At 38.7% G+C, this 19376-nt stretch overlaps 2 protein-coding genes across 16 annotated transcripts in view; one reads left to right on the forward strand and one right to left on the reverse strand.

The window, feature by feature from the left end:
- The window catches only part of GREB1L (GREB1 like retinoic acid receptor coactivator), a 287968-nt gene extending 276148 nt beyond the window's left edge, over positions 1 to 11820 (forward strand). For all 12 annotated transcript variants that reach the window (XM_045041740.1, XM_045041743.1, XM_023241804.2 and 9 more), the window contains 6 exons: positions 1972 to 2137; positions 3049 to 3276; positions 4410 to 4551; positions 5387 to 5587; positions 7359 to 7497; positions 9064 to 11820. In XM_045041740.1, the coding sequence (XP_044897675.1) occupies positions 1972 to 2137; positions 3049 to 3276; positions 4410 to 4551; positions 5387 to 5587; positions 7359 to 7497; positions 9064 to 9227 (1040 nt within the window). In that variant the 3' untranslated portion in view covers positions 9228 to 11820. The remainder of the gene's footprint in view (positions 1 to 1971; positions 2138 to 3048; positions 3277 to 4409; positions 4552 to 5386; positions 5588 to 7358; positions 7498 to 9063) is intronic.
- Positions 11821 to 15165: 3345 nt separating this feature from the next.
- Positions 15166 to 19376, reverse strand: part of ESCO1 (establishment of sister chromatid cohesion N-acetyltransferase 1) — a 75716-nt gene continuing 71505 nt past the window's right edge. For all 4 annotated transcript variants that reach the window (XM_003995061.5, XM_011288077.3, XM_045041748.1 and 1 more), the window contains one exon: positions 15166 to 16377. In XM_003995061.5, coding sequence (XP_003995110.3) covers positions 16230 to 16377 — 148 coding nt within the window. In that variant the 3' untranslated portion in view covers positions 15166 to 16229. The remainder of the gene's footprint in view (positions 16378 to 19376) is intronic.

Raw genomic sequence — 19376 nt, forward strand, 5'->3', positions numbered from 1 at the left:
TTTCCATTTACTTATCATCTTTACTTTCTTTCAGCAAATGTTGTGTACTTTTTCATGTACAAGTCTTTCACATGCTTGGTTAAATAAACATTTATTCCAAAGTATTTTATTCTCTTTGATGCCATTGTAAATGGAATAGTTTTTTTTAATTTCCCTTTTAGATCACTATTAGTGTATAGAGAGAGCAAGATTTTTTAGTTTTTGTATCTGCAACTTTGCTGAATTCACTTATTTCTAACTCTGTGTGTGTGTGTGTGTGTGTGTGTGTGTGTGTGTAATCTTTACGGTTCTCTACATTGAAGGTCATGTTGCCTACAAACAGATAATTTTACTTCTTCCTTTCCAACCTGAGTGCCTTTTATTTCTTCTTCTTGCCTAATTGCTCTGGCTAGAATTTCCAGTAGTATGTTAAATAAAGTGGTAAAGGTGGGCATCCTTGTCTTGTTCTTGAACTTAGAGGAAAAGCTTTCCATCTCTTACCATTACAGTGTTAGTTGTGGGCTTTTCATATACGGTTCTTACTACATTGAGAACACGTATTACATACATCCTGTTGTAAGGCAGATTTTCCTTCCTACTTCCAAACTATTTTTCTCTTTCCTCCACAGATTCAATAGCTTTTTTAGCCTCTTCATTTCATTACCTACATTTTGTTTCATTTTCGGATGTGCAAATTTGTCTAATAAAATGTGTCTAATATGTGATCTTTTCTTAAAATTCTAATTCCAGTGTAAAACATACGGTCTTATATTTGTTTCAGGTGTAAAATATAGTGAATCAACAATTCTATACATTACTCAGTGCTCATCATGAGACGTGTACTCTTAATCCCCTTTACCCATTTCACCCCTCGCACCCTCCCACCTCCCTTGTAACCAACCATCTCTTCTCTATAGTTAAGAGTCTGTTTTTTGGTTTATCTCTCTTTTTTCTTCATTTGTTTTGTTTTTTAAATTCCACATATAAGTGAAATCATACGGTATTTGTCTTTCTCTGACTGGCTTATTTCACTTAGCATTATTTACAATAGCCAAATTATGGAAGCAACCTAAGTGTGCATCAATAGATGAAAGGATGAAGATGTGGCATATATACACAATGGAATGTTCACTATTAAAAGAATGAAATCTTACCATTTGCAACAACATGGATGGATCTGAGGAACATCATCTTAATATTCTCTATTACTGAGTACTTACCACGTTAGGCACTGTCTTGAGCACCACACAACAATCCTGTGAGATGGACATTACCATTGCATTCTTACAGGTAGAGAAACCAAGGCATTCACTCACAGCTAGAAAGTGGCGGTATCAGGATTTAAATGTAGGCAGCTTGGCTCCAGTCTTTTACTAGACCATATTGCCTCTGGGTGGGGGGGGGGGGGGGGGGGGGGGAGGTGTGGTGGAAAAGACTGTCTAAGGAAAGGATGCCAGTTTCCAGAATCTTCTTCAAAGAAGACATCGCTGTCAATCTCCTAAAGGTATCCAAAGCAGGGGATACTTTAGTGTAGGTTATTGCAAACTTGGCTACTCCCTAGTGCAGGACATGTGAGTGGCTGCTTCCAAGACTGAGAGCACATATTATCTTGACTTTATAGAACTAACCAGTAATAAGTGTTTCCTCTATGTGGTATCCTCTGTCCCATCAAGGAAACTGGATTCTTTTCCCCTCAAAGTGTACTTCATGAATGATCTGCATCATCAAAGACAGCTCTGGTTTCTGGGCCCTTATCAAACCTAAAGTGAATCTCTGGTGATGGGCTCCGGAAATTGGCATTTTAAAGAGACTCCTTCAGTGATTCTTACTTTTACTCATTTGAGAACCACTGCTCTGAACAATTGGTTGACCCTCCCATCCCACATGGCCACCATGTGAATAGGCATGCCTGCGGAGAGAATGTGAGCTGTCTGTGGGGTTTGGGTCAGGCCTGGGTGAAGGATGTACAGCTGTGGCTACGTTGCCTTCCAGGTGCTGCCAGGTTTCTCATTAAGGAGCTGTCCTACCACAATCTGGAACTGGAGAGGAACCGCCTGGAAGAACTGGGAGTTAAACGCCAGTGTGTCTGGCCTTTTATCGTTGTGATGGACGACTCGTGTGTTCTATGGAACATTCACAGTGTTCAGGATCAGACCAGGTAGTAGTATTTGCCAAGCAGTTCTAGGGGAGTATGGCCTAATGCTATGAAGGAGATGTTTTCCTTGGCTTATTATGCATGGAAGTAAATGAGAGAGGGACAGCTTTACAGAGCAATTATCCAGAAGACAACCCTCACTAGCACTTTTCTTTAGATATTCACTGTGCCGTTAAATTTCTGGACTATTTCTGCATCATGGCTTTGGTTTGCTATAAAGTCTGTTGAAAGGCGCTATGATTTAGAAAGTCCACTAGCTTCTGAATCACACCTGGTTTTTAATCTCAGCTCTGCTTGGTAACCTGCCTGGATGAAAAGGAAAAGTTATTTCATCTCTTTGTCTCAATTCTGTCATCTGTAAAATTAGGGCTGGGCCCAAATCAGTGGTTCTCCTGGTGAAGGGGCTCCACGAGGACCAGGGAATGTTAAACCTGGAAAAGTCCTATGCAGTAAATGGTCCCTAAATACCAGTAGCACCCCCACTGATGACCTCTCGGCCCTTCCTTCCAGCTCACACACTATGTTTCCACTGTGAATATGAAGCCAGTGACATTCTCAAATACTCCTTTACTATACCAGAATTACAACACTGGGAAGTATACTTGTGTGCTTCTAACCTCTGGCTCCCTTTCTTTGGTAACTTCTTGTTCATTAGTCATTTTGAGTTGGGCTGTTTTTTTCTGTCTTAAAAGTGGTAAGCCCCACCCCCAAAAGACCATTTCCTTAAGTTAGCAGTGACAGGCATCATGAAAACTAGGCTTGACGTCGTTTTCCATTCCAGGCTAATATAAAGTAAGCCAGCTAATTATATCTTTATGGATATTAATAGTGTATAGTAGTGTTATCCCTTCAAAAATGATCCTCTCTCCGGTAATATTTATTGCTCTTATATAAACTAACTTGACATTTCATAGCCAGCCCATGGAAGCAGGAGTTTCCAGTAAGAATGTGTCCTTGAAGAGCGTCTTGCAGCATATTGAAGCAACACCAAAAATCATCCACTACGCAATCCTTGGCATACAGAAATGGAGCAGCAAGCTGACTTCTCAGAGCCTGAAAGCCCCATTCTCTAGGTGCCATGTGCATGACTTCATTCTCCTTAACATAGACTTGACTCAGAATGTGCAGTATGACTTCAACAGGTAAGTCGGGCCTCCTGGGTGCAAGCATTCCAGGCACGTTTGCTTCCACCCAACAATGACCCCTATAATATGTTTGCTCCTCTGTCTTCGAAAACCTGAGAATCTCTTTTTATGGACAAGGAGGGAGAACTGGGATCACAAACCCCAAAGCCCCCCTTCATCCTCCTTCAAACTGACCCGGACCCTTAAATAGTAATAATTACAACATGAAATGCTTAGAAAATGTATTTTAGCCATCTCAGTATTCAGCAAGAACTACAAGAGGGACAAAAACTATTACATCAGTACAGATCAGTGTGGGTGGGTCCTTAACCCATTGAAGGTGAACTCTTCCATCCTCAGAAATCAGAAGTTAATCCTTCCCCTAAATGTTAGTAAGATCCAGAGATCTGGATCCTGTAGGGAGAAGCCAACAGGTGGGAATAAGCAGACTAGCCCTGGTCTTGCCTCCTGAATAAATAACGTCCACATCCTGGAAAATCCAAGATGGCCAAGTGAGGAATGTCAGGAACCATAAAGTCCTCGTACGTCAACCCCCAATCTGTAGCTATTAGAATATTCTGTAGCTATTTCATGGCAGATGATGTTTCATCCTGTTTGCAGCCAGGATTGTTAAACTGGGAGCACCTCTGCATCTCTGTCCCACAAGAATACACAGAATGTGCAGACAGTCCTGTTTCAGCTCAGGAATACCCAAGGCCTCATGGAATGTCTGGGTCCTAAGTCCTCTCACTTCCTCCTCCTTTTAACTCTGGCCTGTGAGCCCCTGAATTGAGCAGAGTTAAGAGGGTCAGCTTCACGAGAAGGCAAAGTTGATTCTGAGTCTGTCTCCTAACAGACTTTATGTATGTAATTAACATGGCTGGGATGTAGGGGCGCCTGGGTGGCTCAGTAGGTTAAATGTCTGACTCTTGATTTCAGCTCAGGTCGTGATCCCAGGGTCGTGGGATCGAGGCCCGCATCAGGCTCTGTACTAAGCATGGAGCCTGCTTGAGATTCCCTCTCCCTCTGCCCTGCTTCGATGCTCACTCCCATGTTCTCATTCTCTCTCTCCGTCTCAGAACAAAACAAAACACAAATATGGCTGGGACGCGACAGGTAGTCAGAGATCTATTATTGTGATTATGATTTAGGTATTTCTGTGAAGATGTTGACTTTAACCTGAGAACAAACAGTAGTGGCCTGCTCATCTGCCGCTTTAATAACTTCAGTCTCATGAAGAAACATGTTCAGGTTGGAGGGCAAAGGGACTTTATCATTAAACCAAAGATTATGGTAAGTTTGCAAGCTTGATTCTACTGTTCTTTGTTATTAGGTACTGGCATTAAGTACTTGCCACTTGACTGGAAAGTGAGATAACACAAGGGAGTCAGTTCTTAATGCCAAATATGCAGTCTGTCTCCTTACTGAGGATTCATCTAGAGTAAAACAAAAGATTTGAAAATTCAACAGATTTACATTTCTTTAGATTTAAGGCTTAACAATTCCTCCATCAAATCTTGTTTCAAACTTAACATTCTATCTTTATAAACTGGCAAAACTAACATTTTTACATTCTTTAATACATAAGAGAAATGTAAATTAAGATGCTTGTCTGGTCCTTTGCCAGTTTTGTTGTTGTTGTTGTTTTAAGAAAGTAAGACCAATCAACACTTATTGAGGGTGAATTCCATGGACCTACCCTTTTCTGTTTAAGACATTTACTGTCTTAATAATTTAATTTATAACATGTGAACTCCCCAGTGCAGCTTAGAAGCCTCTTCACTTTTATTTTTTGGATGTGCTGGGTTGGGACTTAACGTGTCCACGTCCAGCAGCACTGTGAAAGGCTTCCTGTTGGTCCTCACAATGTTGCTAAATGCAGTAACTGTCAAAGAAGCCTACATTTCCATTTTCTCCTGCCCTGGCTGTGCATTAAGTGAGACCCAACCTATTCCCAAGGGGGAAAAAAGTCCAGAACCCAAGAAGGACAAACTAACCTCTGAGCCTAGCATCTGTCACTGTGCTACTACTACTATTTGGGGACCGTTAGCGTGCAATGCCATTTTTCCTTGCCCGTTTCATCCAGTGACAGACCTATTTCCCATGATAATCTTGGCTCTGATTTCAGGTGTCAGAGAGCTTAGCACCCATCTTGCCCCTTCAGTATGTCTGTGCTCCCGACAGTGAACACACACTACTGGCAGCCCCTGCGCAGTTTCTCCTGGAGAAGTTCCTTCAGCATGCTTCCTACAAACTCTTCCCCAAAGCCATCCATAACTTCAAGAGTCCTGTGTTGGCCATTGACTGCTACCTTAACATTGGACCAGAGGTAAAGGGAAGAGGGCTGGTATTGTGCTTTTACCCATTTCCATCAATTTCTTTCCCATTTTAGCTCCCATTTGAAAGCTTAAATGGAGACAAAAAAGGAGCCTGTGACATACTCATACTGCAAAAGGCTCACACAAGATGTGATGGCAACTGTCCCTCCCCATCCCTACTTCTGCTGTCCACAGTGAGCCAGTGAATATGCAAAGCTTAGCTCAGAGGTCAGTTCCACTGAGCCTACCTCAGTGACTGTGGACAGAAGCAGTTGCTTGCCGTCCTAAAACGTATCAGACCGTATTATAATCACGTGATGATGCTTCTCCACAAGACACAGTTCAAAGGCACACAGTGTCTTAGCCACTGTTTTAGGCAAAAGAGAAGCTCAGTGACTGCTGGACAATTTAGGGTATCACAGGAGACCTTTGTAGCTGTCACTTCACCACTTCCCACTCTAGGATTTCTTTCTTTGCCATTGTTTCCTTATTTTGCATTCTTTCTCTTGTCTCAAATTCCCCATCAGTGTTAGTTTTTGCCACTTGCACCTTTGACCACTGATGGCCTTCAGGACTTTATTTAAGGGCTTCTGCCACGAAGCTTTCCTCTACAATTATTAGTAATATTTTAAAAATATTTAACTGTTCACTAACATCCTCTGTAAATAACTTAAAAGGTATAAAGAAAAAGAATCACTTGTAATGGGAACAGTAACATTTTGGTAAACCGTATTTTAGGTTTTCCTCTTTGTATGTATTAAAACATACATACATTCCTCTATGTATGTATAAAACTCTTAGGTTTTCTTCTTTGTATGTATTAACATATACAATATCTTCAGACTGAAATCCAAATGTATTCAATTCTGGAAACTGATTTTTAAATCAATTTTACTGAAATTTCATAAGAATGAAAATGTAATCTACACCATGAGTTGTAGAAGTTACCTTAAAAACCATTAGTATCTCTAAGTCATGTGTCTAACCCAGGCCTCTAGACTCCTCCACCCCAGGGTCCAGGGTTCAAGATGTTAGACAACAGTCTCAACACTACTATTAACAGCAACTAACAGTGAATACCTACTAAGTGGTTTACAGTGTTTATTTCATAAAACAGTCCTATGAAACAGGTACTACTATTATTTCGCCAGACAGAGAAACTGAGGTATGGCAAAATGAAGGAAGCCGCTCAGTGTTACCCAGCTACTAAGCAGAGGAACCAGTATTTGGATCCAAGCCGTCAGGTGCAGTCATTAAGCCATGCCCCTGTTCTCAAGGTCTCCCAACTATCTTACCTCCGTGCAATTTTTGTAAAGCTATCTTCTTTACATGAAAGCCATACAGAACTAAATACTTAAAATTATGCACTGCTTGAAGCTTCTGTCTGAAAATTTAAGTGTATTTAAATGAAAAGCTGATTACCTTATTGATGAGAATTTTAAAAAATTAAATTTCATCCCAAGTGTGCCTTTTTGTGGAAGACCATTTTTCATTTTTACAAAGACATTTAGGTGGAGAGGCCTGTTTCATTTCTTACTACTAATTCTCTCGTAACTGTTCTTTATCAAGAGAAACAAGATGTAAATAGGTTAAAACTTGGCACACTAAATAAAAGAGGTGCAGAATTTAAATAACCAACCTATTTCAGTTTCAATTAAAAAAATGTATGTCCTTTACCTTACCCTGGAATAACTAAATAGGCAGGTACTGACTTATTCAGCTGAAGCGCAGATGTTTTGCCTGCTTTTTGAAATGCCCGTGCTGTCTGCTTGATGATTCCAGGTGGCCATATGCTACATCAGCTCCAGACCCCACTCCAGCAATGTCAACTGTGAAGGGGTGTTTTTCAGTGGACTTCTCTTGTACCTCTGTGACTCTTTTGTAGGTGCTGATCTTCTGAAGAAATTTAAGTTTCTAAAAGGTATACAAATTTAGTGTCTTTTGTTTGTGAATGCCATTGTTCCTGCTGAACAAAATAGGGAAGTGAGCCAAAAAGCACTTTAATAATCTTTTTTGCCAGTGAACTGAATACCCTGCTTATTTTAAACGAGGGCCATGATTTTCTTAACTGGGGTGTGGGTGGAATCAAGTCCATCATACCAGGACAAAATACAGATAGATGGCCAGAAATGTGACCACATTAAATATGTTTTTACCATTAATTCTAGAAAAGAATGATGCAGTGCAAGAAGAGAAATAATGCTTTTCAACATAATCTCATTGTAATAAAACTCAGCTTAATGAGATGTGATTCTGGTATAGAAGCTAAAGTTGCTTCAACAGGTATGCACTGTACAAAAAGATCTGCCCAAGGACAAACTGCAGATTATGTATCATGAATAATCCTGACAAGATGACCTCTGAAGTCGGTGAACAAAGTATGATTCACCATACTGTGCACAGGCCACTGTGAAAAACAGTATAGAGGTTCCTCAAAAATTTAAAATAGAATTGGGGCACCTGGGTGGCTCAGTCAGCCGAGCACTGGACTTCGGCTCAGGTCATGATCTCACTGCTCTTGAGTTTGAGCCCCGCGTCGGGCTCTGTGCTGACAGCTCAGAGCCTGGAGCCTGCTTTGGATTCTGTCCCTCCTTCCCTCTCTCTGCCTCTACCCCGCTCACACGCTGTCAATCACTCTCTCAAAAATAAACATTAAAAAAAAAAAAAAAAAAAACATATTATCCAGTATTCCACTACTGGGTATTTAAAGAAAATAAAAGCCCTAATTTGAAAAGATATATGCAACCCTATGTTTACTGCAGCATTATTTACAATAGCCAAAATATGTAAGCTACCCAAGTGTCCCTCCATAGATGAATCAGTAAGGAAGATGTATTTGTATATAATGGCATATTACTCAGCCATTAAAAAGGAGGTCTTGCTTTTGCAACAGCATGGATGGACCTGGGTATATGATGCTAAGTGAAGTAAGAGAAATACTGTATGATTTCACTCATGTAGAATTTAAGAATAGATGAACATGTGTATTTACATATGCATAAAATACATATGGAACAGTGAGGGAGGGAGGTTGCCTCTCAGGGGACATTTGGCATTATCTGGAGACATTTCAGACTATCACACTGGAAAGTGCTGCTGGCATATAGTGAGTAAAAGAGAAGCCAAGGATGCTGCTAAAATATCCTATAAGAACAGAACAGCCCCCATAACAGAATTATCCAGTGGTGCCGAGGTGGAGAGCCCCTGCTCTAGACACACAGAACATTGGTTTTACCATCGGTTACCACAGGGGAAGGGGAGATTTTTCACTTTACACTCTTAACTTTTGAATCTGATAACTCAAAACTTGAGTTTATTTTTGAACTCAAATAAGATGAAAATTATAATGAGCAGTTGTGACAGGTTACTTACCTATATGTTGGTTCTCAGATGTGTCAGCTTAGAGGACATAATCAGAAAAAGATGATAGGCTCTTCGTAATTTCAATCCCTGAACCTAAGATGCACTTCTGCCTTTTTTTCTGAAGGTGCTACCCTGTGTGTCATCTGCCAAGACAGAAGCTCCTTACGCCAAACAATTGTCCGCTTAGAGCTGGAGGATGAGTGGCAGTTCCGCCTCCGAGACGAGTTTCAAACTGCTAACAGCAGTGATGACAAGCCCCTCTACTTTCTTACTGGCCGCCACGTATGACCTTTCGGAGACACCAAAAATAGCAAAGGGATGCCTAGGTGGGGTGGGGCAGACATTTATTTGGGATTTTTTTTCCTTTAAAGTACAATCACTGTGGAGCAAAGTGCAACATATTTGTTCTCCAAAGAAATCCGCCCCTCCAACCCCAATCTGAGGCAGGTCTCTGGGGTATCACTCTCTTTCAGTTCCACTTTTGGGACCTTCAATTCAGGTTAACTCCACCCTAGGCAGTTATGCAATTACTTAAGACATGGTCTGCCATGGGAGCCTGAGGAGGGTGTACTTTGGAGAAATAACGTGGAGTTTGCATTGTTTTTTCTACTATACTGTGTTAGGGGGAAAATGGACTCTCAGCATTAGCTAGCCTGAATGTGTTACATGAGACTCACACCACCGGTGTGGAATTAAATGAAGATTAACGTTTGAGGCCTGAACCCTCAGTTTCTCTTCAGATCTGTACTTTGGTACAGTACTACTCAGGGGTCTGAAATGATAGAATGTAGAAGATATTTGTATTTTAAAAAAAAAGAAGTAGCTTTGTCTTTCTCTGTGCAGTGTTAGTTTAAGATTTATAATCTTATATGTATTGAAACTTTTGGCAAAATTTCCACACGAGTTAAAAGTTTACTATTTAAACTGAACAAACAAATCAGTAAATGCAGAGCAGGCACTGTATGCATTTATGCAGCTTCTCCTTGCTGAAATTCCTTTGGTTTTTTTCATTCTTTAAAAACCTTTCCAGTCTCTAAGCACACTATGTCTATGAGAATATGGAACAGAGTTTAAACTTGTACAAGGAGAACCTAATTCAGTAGTTGAGCCAATTAAGAAGCTTTCAGCAGTCACCCCATACCCACCCTGTTTGGTTGGGATTAAGCAGTTGGCACCAGCAAAGCTAAATGTCAGGCTCTGGTTCTGTGTGGAATGGAACTAGTTTGTTTCTTTTCATGGCCTCAAGCAAAGCTTCCTTTAATAAAAAATACACTGAATAAATATCAGCTACCTTATATAGACAACAACACAAAAACTGCTGAAATGGGAAACAGAGCCATAGAAAGACCACTGTTTTAATCTTACCAGTGATTCTTTTGTGAGGAGTAAGAAAGATTCCATTAAAAGTCTCTGACTCACTAAAATCGGTAGGGGGTGTTTTTTCAGTACCAACAGTGTAAGTTTCTCACCATGTATTTTAATCAAACCCAGACTTTTAGAAAATGTTCTAGAACAAATGAAGTCCTTTGGAAGTTTATGCTTAAATTACTCTAGTTCTCATCATTCAACAATTTGACATTTTTCTCATGAGCCCACACATACCACTTAAAATGGCCATTTTTACTTGAATTGAAGTCTTACTTATGGCCTGAAACTACTGAGAGGTGGCTGACTCAGCCTGCATTTACTTAGAACAAATAACGTTAACTGACCAGCTTTATTAGCTTGTGATAACAAGGAGTTTACAGTAGTGAAAAAATGGAATGTACTAATCTGAAAATGGTTTGCAGATCTCTTGGTTTTAATATAGCTTACGATGCTTTAAATGTATTTTGAAATGAACAATTCCTTTAAACCCCATTTTAAATTCTCCTTCAACGAGGATCTGCCTTATGTATACTTTAAAAATACTCATAATTTCAGTACAGAATTTTTGGTAAAGAGGTACGTTTTGAAGCAGGTTGATTTAGATATGAATGTATTTCATTTGTTCCTGTTTTGTTCAAAGGGCCTAATGCAGAGGATATCAAGAAACCCACTGTGCAATATTCCAATATTTATAGGGCAAATAAAATACTTGAAATAATCCCAAAACACTTGTAACTGGGGCAGATGGCCTCTCAGGGTTTCTTCTGGCTTTATGGCTTCAAAGTCTTTATAAAGTGTGTTTTTTTAAAGTAGTAACCTTAGATGCAGGTACTCCATATTAGGGCTGTACTCTGAAAAATCAAATGATTGTGATCTCTTAAATACTATTAAACCCTGTGGAAGAAAAATGCCAGAACAAAGCCAAAGACCATCACCCCAAAGATGGAGAACTCAAACTGACCTGCCTATTCTTCTCAATGCCTATCTTACTAAGGTTTGGATCTTTTAAAATCATCTTATCAGTATAATTCCTTAGAGAACGTTAGGTCCTTCTCCTTTAAGGATAAAATTGCACAAGCACAGGACACCATGATTTGTTAATACATACGTTGGTGTGTTCAGCTTCAAGCCTTGCCATCCTTTAAAACATTGTGGTATGAATGTGTTTGCTAGGCCTGCATAATAATTGATCTATAGACCTGTTGAACCTTGCCATGTATGACAGTTCACACAGGTTAATACTGAATGTAAACTAAAATTAGAATAAGAATTGTTGTATTCAATTATTTTGGCTGTAATTTATGCAACTGCTTTTTGTGATTCTTAGAAAAGGAAGCACCTGTGTTACCTTATTACTGTAAAATTTTCTTAACCAAAATTTGGTGAATTACACTAGTCGGTCTACCTCACATTTTGTTTATGATTCTAAATTGTCTTTTAAGTTGTGTCTACCGTATGTTGTCTTTTCATTTAATTTGGTGAATGTATTAAAATTCTCTCCCATCCCCTTAAACAGGAAAAGTGTTTTCTTTACCCTGATTTTCTGGTATGTCCAAAAAAGACTGGAAGTCCACAGATCACAGGCTGGATGACTCTAAGATTCAACTATTCTCACCTAACAGTTCAAGAAAGTGTTAAATAAATACTTGAGTGAAAAGCTGTAGCTTATACAAAGAAGATGTACACACCTATAAAGTATCCACACATCATGCCCATTTGCAGAGTTCCATATTATGGATGACAGATCTACAAATGATGACTATTAAAGAAGCATTAGAAATATTCATAGTATAACCCCAATCTTTTATAGATGGCAACTGTATTCATTTTGGTGTCCTTAGAAACAGAACTTTGGGTTGCTAGAACTGTGTAGTATGACATGAGGTGTTCATCTCCATTTCCAAACTAAAGAATAACTTTGTTATTTCAGAAAAATGGCTTTCAGTTCTATTAAGTAAAGAGTGCTAGCATAGTAGACTTTGCTACAGAACCATGAAAACTCTCTTCTAGGGGTGTCTGGGTGGCTCAGTTAAGTGGCCAACTCTTGATTTTGGCTCATGAACTCACAGTTCGTAAGAGCGAGTCCTGGGTCGGGCTCTGCACTGACAGTGTGGAGCCTGCTTGGGATTCTCTCCCCCCCCCCCCCTTCCCCTGCTCCTGCTTGCACACACTCTCTCAAGCTTTAAAACAAAACAAAACACACTCTCTCAAGCTTTAAAACAAAACAGAAACACTCTTCTAGGCCAAGGACCCCTGGCTGTTACCTCAGGAGAGACGATAATAAACATTTGTTGAGTGTGGTGACAGATTTGGGAGCAAGCAGAAACTGCCAGAGATCCACTACATACTCCAAAGCAGCTGCTCCATTCAAAGACTTAAAGCTGTGGATCTGATTGCTATTCCTTTGGATTCAACTACCTAAAGCTGGAATAACTTTCAGTTTATTCCAGGGAACAAATATCCCTCAGGCCTCTCTTTAGTCATGGAAACTGGCCCTTAAGCTTTTTCCAGGTCTAGGAGAATTCTGCCCTAGCACTGAAACCCTGGTTTTACTGAAAGAAACCATCACTAAAGATATTTCAGTAAGGGCCTCTGAGGCCAAGGGTTAAAGCCATTCATTCACACAATAAATTCCTTCTGCTCTTAACTTTCAACAAGTGCTGAGCTAAGGAAAGCATCTACTTCAGTGACTATGACAAAAGATGAAATAAGTTCTAAGAAAAAAAGCAAGTTGTTTTCTGACCACTTCTTTGTTCTGTAAGTAGTCCAGTGTATTTTATTTTTACTAGAATGGTATGGCAGGAGGAGGGGTTATTATAAGACAGTTATCTTCCCTTTATCTGCCCAAAGGCCCAAGAGCCATGAGAATAGGTCAAAGACATACCTATGTCTACCTTCCATAAATCAAATCAGCAACCGTAACTCCTGGTGACATATGGTTAGGCAGGTCTCTATCTGTGTTCCTATCCAGACACCCTAGCTGGGCAGCCACGCAATGTAAGCAAGAACAATTAAAATATCAATGCATGTCTATTATACTTACTGTCCTTAAGATAGTCATACTTCACCCAATGGTAAAATACTGATTTTTTAATAATTCTTGCAAAATAAAAACACTGCACGTCCTTGTAAACAAGGGCATAACCCATAAAACCTTGTGGTTCCTGTCTATACTTGTAGTTTCTAGAATATCTATACAGCAGGTATTTTTATAATGAACCAACAACTATTCAAGGGCAGCTGACAAATTCATAGGCATCTTTAGATCATCACAATTACAGAATCAACTTATTTTGAAGTTTGACTGTGGCCATTAGTGGATACTCACAGTGTCCATTACTGCCGCCACCACTCTGAAAAGACCACTCTTCTTTTTCTAGTGTCACTCTTCAGCCTTCAATTGTGATATGACAGTGCTGACCATTCTTGATTCTTGAAACTCTTCCTTTGGTTTCTACCACTCTCTTCTGATCCTCTGACCTCTTCCCAGGTACTCTTCTTCAAGACTCTTAAATGATGGTATTCCTCACAACTCTCTCCTACCATGTCATTTTACAAACCTCAGGGTGGGGACATCTCCTCTAAACCTCTGAATAATTATTAAATTTCCTTAGTTCAAACTTCTCTCAAACTCTAGATCAACATATCCATTTATATACCAAACAGGTGTCTCCCCTTGGAGATTCTGCAACCACGTCAAAATCTTTACCAAAATTGAGCTCATCCTTCCTAATCCAATTCTCCCAGTAATTCTCCAGTATTCCCTTCTGAGCCAATCCATCTATTCAGTTACTCAAAATTCCAAATTACCCTAAATTCTTTGCCATGATCCTTCTCTGGCCAGTTATCAACTCTTTCGATTCTTCCATTTTGTCTCCTCAAAGTTTATCTGTTTCCTCATCTTCATCAACACATCATAACTTTAGTTCAGTGTTTCAACATTTTTCACCCAGACTCCTATAAAGCAGTCTCTTAATCTCTAAATTCCAGATTCTTCACTTGAGTTGTCATGACAATTAAATAAAATAATGCAGCACTATATTAAAGGTGTGACACATAGCAAACACTCAAAAGTTAGATGTTACTAATACTATTCTTACAGAAACACCTAGATTGTAAAAGTTATTTGAGGGGCTGTTTCTTCAATATAAACATGAAAACAGTCTTCCTAGTAATTGTAACATTTAAACCAACCAAAAGATATATATTCTCTACTCCCAGGTCCCCTAGAAAACACCAACTCTGGCTCCCCAAAGCAGCATACCATGTTTCTATGCAAACTGGATCTGTATTATGAGATTAACAGTTAATAGAGTATCTATACTATACACGAAAATTGCATGCTCTTTTTAAAAAGTTACAGTCCCTGTCAGGCAAATGATGACACCAGGGGTGACTGTAAGAGTTTAAAGTTCAAAGGCAAGGGAGTGTCAAAAGTCAGACCATTATGATGAGTCAAAGGGAAATGTTTACACCCCTACAAAGAAGAGTACAGAGCCTTATACCACTCTATAAATGTGAAAAGCATACATCTATAGGGGGATAAAATACACACCTGATAATTTAAAGCTCTAAATTTCAGCTTGTTTTTAATGAAGATATGATTATCATTTCAGCTCATAAAAATAATCTATGTTAGACCATAGTGGTGCTTCATTCTTGGGCTATGGCTCTTTCTTCAAAAGATCAGAATATTTCCATGTTAGGATTTTGCTTTTTGAAGACCAAGTTCAGAATTGTTACTGACATACTGATCCTTTGGCAAAATGGTGAAACTTTTAAGAAGCCACTATTTTAATTCTATTTTAAGGTATCAAATTTAACTCCCTGAAAAAGCACAAATGACAACACACTGTCATCACATTTATCACTTAGAAAAAGCTATCAAGTATTTTATTATTTTATTCTACATTATATACAAGGTCATAAAAGGCCACAGCAGTTTTTCAACATATAAACCCTTTAAAGTAGAGGGCACTATGAAGGATAGACAAGTATCAAAATGAAGTCCAGTAACGCAGGCATATACTCAGTGTAGTATTTCTGAGGAATAACAAAGCAGATACCAAGTCATCCATAGTTAGCTTACAACTATTCCACAGGTTTTTATAAAACCTCTTTGGGATCTGTTACTAGCCTAAGTGTACCCAATTAACATTTATTTTAAGAAATAAAACCAGAATGAAAGAATAATAAACTTTAGAGGGTATTTTCTAATTCTAGTCACTACAATAAAGCTCTCCAAGAAGGAAAGCCTCTATTCTATACCACCTTCCACTTCCTCCTGCATCGAGAATAGGAAAGAAAGAAATGGAAGAAAATGCTCAATATTCCAAATTCTTCCTGCTTATTTGGAACTTTGCTTTTTTGCAGGGGTTCCTTCAAAATGTATTTCAGACCCTTTAACAATTAGCTTTGAATTCCTAAATAGGCAATATTGCACCCTCCTTGAATAGTAACTCAAAAACATTGTTTTCCGCTCTGTAAAAATACAATCTTTAAAACTATAACTGGTATCAGCAGATCAATATAAAAAAATACAGTACCAAGCTACACTGGTATATTTCCATATTAAGAACTTCAAAATATACTTATCACTGAGACCATAGTCCTTGCATTAGTTTTCAGTCCACTATGAACAATTATCTGCTGCATGTAAACATGTCTAAATAACTATAGATAAAATACATCAATCATAAATTTCTGTAAAAGATAATAAAATATCTTCTTTAAAAAACAAAACAATAATAAGCTATTACTGCATTGTTTCCAATTTTATGAAAATGGAACAACCTTATGGTTGTTGCCAGTCCTGAGTTCATTGTAATAAAAATGGCCCTAGTTCCTGGTTAAAGTCAGCAACCAATCCATTCTCTTCAGTAGATGTCTTCTAGTACTGCAAGCAAGAGGCAAGAATTTGTTTTAAGTGTTATTTTGTCCATTAATAAAATTATATACCAGAAACTGACCAGTGCCACAGTACTGTGTTGCAAAGAGTTTTCCATCAGGAGTGGGATCTGAGAAAGCAATTTCTTCTTTACTCAAATATGAGCCATATATAAAGTTACTCCTATTAAAAAAAAGGGGGGGGGGTGTGAAAGGGTAAAAAAAAAAAATTAATATTTTTATCATTAAAATTGGAAAAACCTGTCAAATATAATTTGACCAGAAAGACTTTTCAGGTAATGTTTATGTTCTAAAAATCACTGAAAATAACTGTTCACATAGATTATTAATAATGTGAGGTAAAAAAATTTTTAGGATGGGAATGCAAGCTAGTGCAGCCATTGTGGAAAATAGTATGGAGGTTCCTCAAAAAACTAAAAATAGAACTACCCTACGACCCAGCAATTGCACTCTAGGTATTTATCCAAGGGATACAGGTATGCTGATTTGAAGGGACACATGCACCCCAATGTTTATAGCAGCACTATCAACAATAGCCAAAGTATGGAAAGAGCCCAAATGTCCATCGATGGATGAATGGATAAAGAAGAGGTGGTACCTATATACAATGGAGTGTTACTCGGCAGTCAAAAAGAATGAAATCTTGTCATTTGCAACTACATGGATGGAACTGGAGGGTATTATGCTAAGTGAAATTAGAGAAAGACAAAAATCACATGACTTCACTCATATGAGGACTTTAAGAGACAAAACAGATGAACATAAGGGAAGGGAAACAAAAATAATATAAAAACAGGGAGGGGGACAAAACAGAAGAGGCTCATAAATATGGAGAACTGACAGAGGGTTACAGCAAGGGGTGTGTGGGGGGGGATGGGCTAAATGGGTAAGGGGCACTAAGGAATCTACTCCTGAAATCATTGTTGCCCTATATGCTAACTGATTTGGATGTAAATTTTAAAACTTTATTAAATTAAAAAAATTTTTTTAGGAAAGCAACAACGGTTTTAAAAACATTTACTCAACACCTTTTCATGATAAAAACACTCAACAAATCAGAGTAGAAGGAACTTTCTCAACCTGATAAAGAGTATCAGAGAACATTAAAGTTAATGTGAAGACTGAAAAGTGTCCCCCAGAGATCAGGAACAAGTTAAGGCTATCTGTGTTTGCACCTCTTCCATTCAATAGTGTACTTAACTGCAGGCTCTAGTCAGGGCAAGTAGGCAAGGAAAAGAAACTAAAAACCAGATCAGGAAGGAAGAAGTAAAAAACTCTCTTTTTGGACACTTTTGGATGATCTTATATATACAAAAATCCTAAGGAATTCACACACAAAAAATACTAGATCTAATTAAAAAGGAGTTCTGCAAGGTTGCAGGATACAAGATCAAGATTAAAAAATTAATTGGGGGTGTGCCTGGGTGGCTCAGTCAGTTGAGCGTCTGACTTCGGCTCAGGTCATGATCTCATGGCTCGTGAGTTCAAGCCCCACATCAGGCTCTGTGCTGACAGCTCAGAGCCTGGAGCCTGCTTCTGATTCTGTGTTTCCCTCTCTCTCTGCCCCTCCCCTGCTCTCTCTCTCTCTCTCTCGCTCTCTCTCAAAAATAAGTAAACATTAATAAAATTAAAAAAAAATTAATTGGGGCCGCCTGGGTGGCTCAGTCCGTTAAATATCTGACCTCAGCTCAGGTCATGATCTTGTAGTTTCTTAGTTTGAGCCCCTCATTGGGCTCTGTGCTGACAGCTCAGAGACTGGAGCCTGCTTCAGATTCTATGTCTCCCTCTCTGCCCCTCCCCTGCTTGTGCAAAAAATGAATAAACATTAAAAAAAATTTTTTAATTAATTAGATTTCTATATACCTGAAATTAACTATCTCAGGAGTAAGTTTAACAAAAGAAGTGTAAAACCTGGAAACTTAAATAAAGAGAAAGATAACCCGTGTTTATGAATCAGATCTATGGCTGCTTTTGCAGAAATTAACAAACTGGTGTCCTAAAACTCATATGGAAATGGAAAAGTCATTGAATAGTCAAAAGAATCTTAAAAAAGAACAAAACTGAAGAAGTCACACTTCCTTATTTTACAACATACTACAAAGCTACAGAATTGAAAACAGTGTGCTACTGGCATAAGAACAGATCAATGGAATAGAATTGAAGACTCCAGATATAAAACCCTGACAATCAATGATTTCAGACATGGGTGCAGAGACCATTTGATGGAAAAGACCAGTCTATTTAACAAATGGTGCTGGGACAACTGGATATCCATATAAAAAAAAAAAAAAAATGAGTTTGGGGGCTCCTGGGTGCCTCAGGTAAGCATCCAACTTCAGCTCAGGTCATGGTCTCACGGTTCCGTGAGATCGAGCCCCATGTCGAGCTCTGTGCAGACAGCTCAGAACCTGGAGCCTGCTCCAGATTCTATGTCTCCCTCTTTCTGTGCCTCTCCCCTGCTCATGCTCTCAAAAATAAACGTTAAAAAAAAATTAAAAAAAAAAGAATGAGGTTGGATCTCATCTCACATCATACACAAAAATTAACTTAAAATGAATCAAAGACCTAAATGTAAGAATTAAACTAATGAACTCTTAGAGGAAAATATAGGTATAGATCTTTGTGGCCTTGCATTAGGAAATGGCTTCTTAGGAGGCCAAAAACACAAATGACAGTAGAAAAAGATATATAATTTGGAGTTCAAAATTAAAGACTTTTGTGCTTCATAGCACATAAAAAAGATGAAAAGACAGCTATGAAATGGTGGAAAATACCTGCATGTCCATCAACTGGGATGAAGAGATAAAGAAGATGTGGTATATATACACAATGGAACATTACTTAGCTATTAAATGAACAAAATCTTGCCATTTGCAACAATGTGGATGGAGCTAGAGTGTACTGTGCTGAATGAAATAAGTCAGTCAGAGAAAGACAAATACCATATGATTTCACTCATATGTTGAATTTAAGAAACAAAACAGAAAAATATGGGGGGGGGGATGGGAGGAGGGAGAGAAAGGAAAACAAACCATAAGAGACTCTTAAACATGGCGAACAAACTGAGGGTTGATGGAGGGAGGAGGGTGGGGGATGGGCTAGTGGGGGATGGGTATTAAGAAGAGCACTTGTTATGATGAGCACTGGATATTATATGTAAAT

Source organism: Felis catus, chromosome D3, assembly GCF_018350175.1.
Source record: "Felis catus isolate Fca126 chromosome D3, F.catus_Fca126_mat1.0, whole genome shotgun sequence".
In the NCBI taxonomy this organism is placed as follows: Eukaryota; Metazoa; Chordata; class Mammalia; order Carnivora; family Felidae; genus Felis; species Felis catus.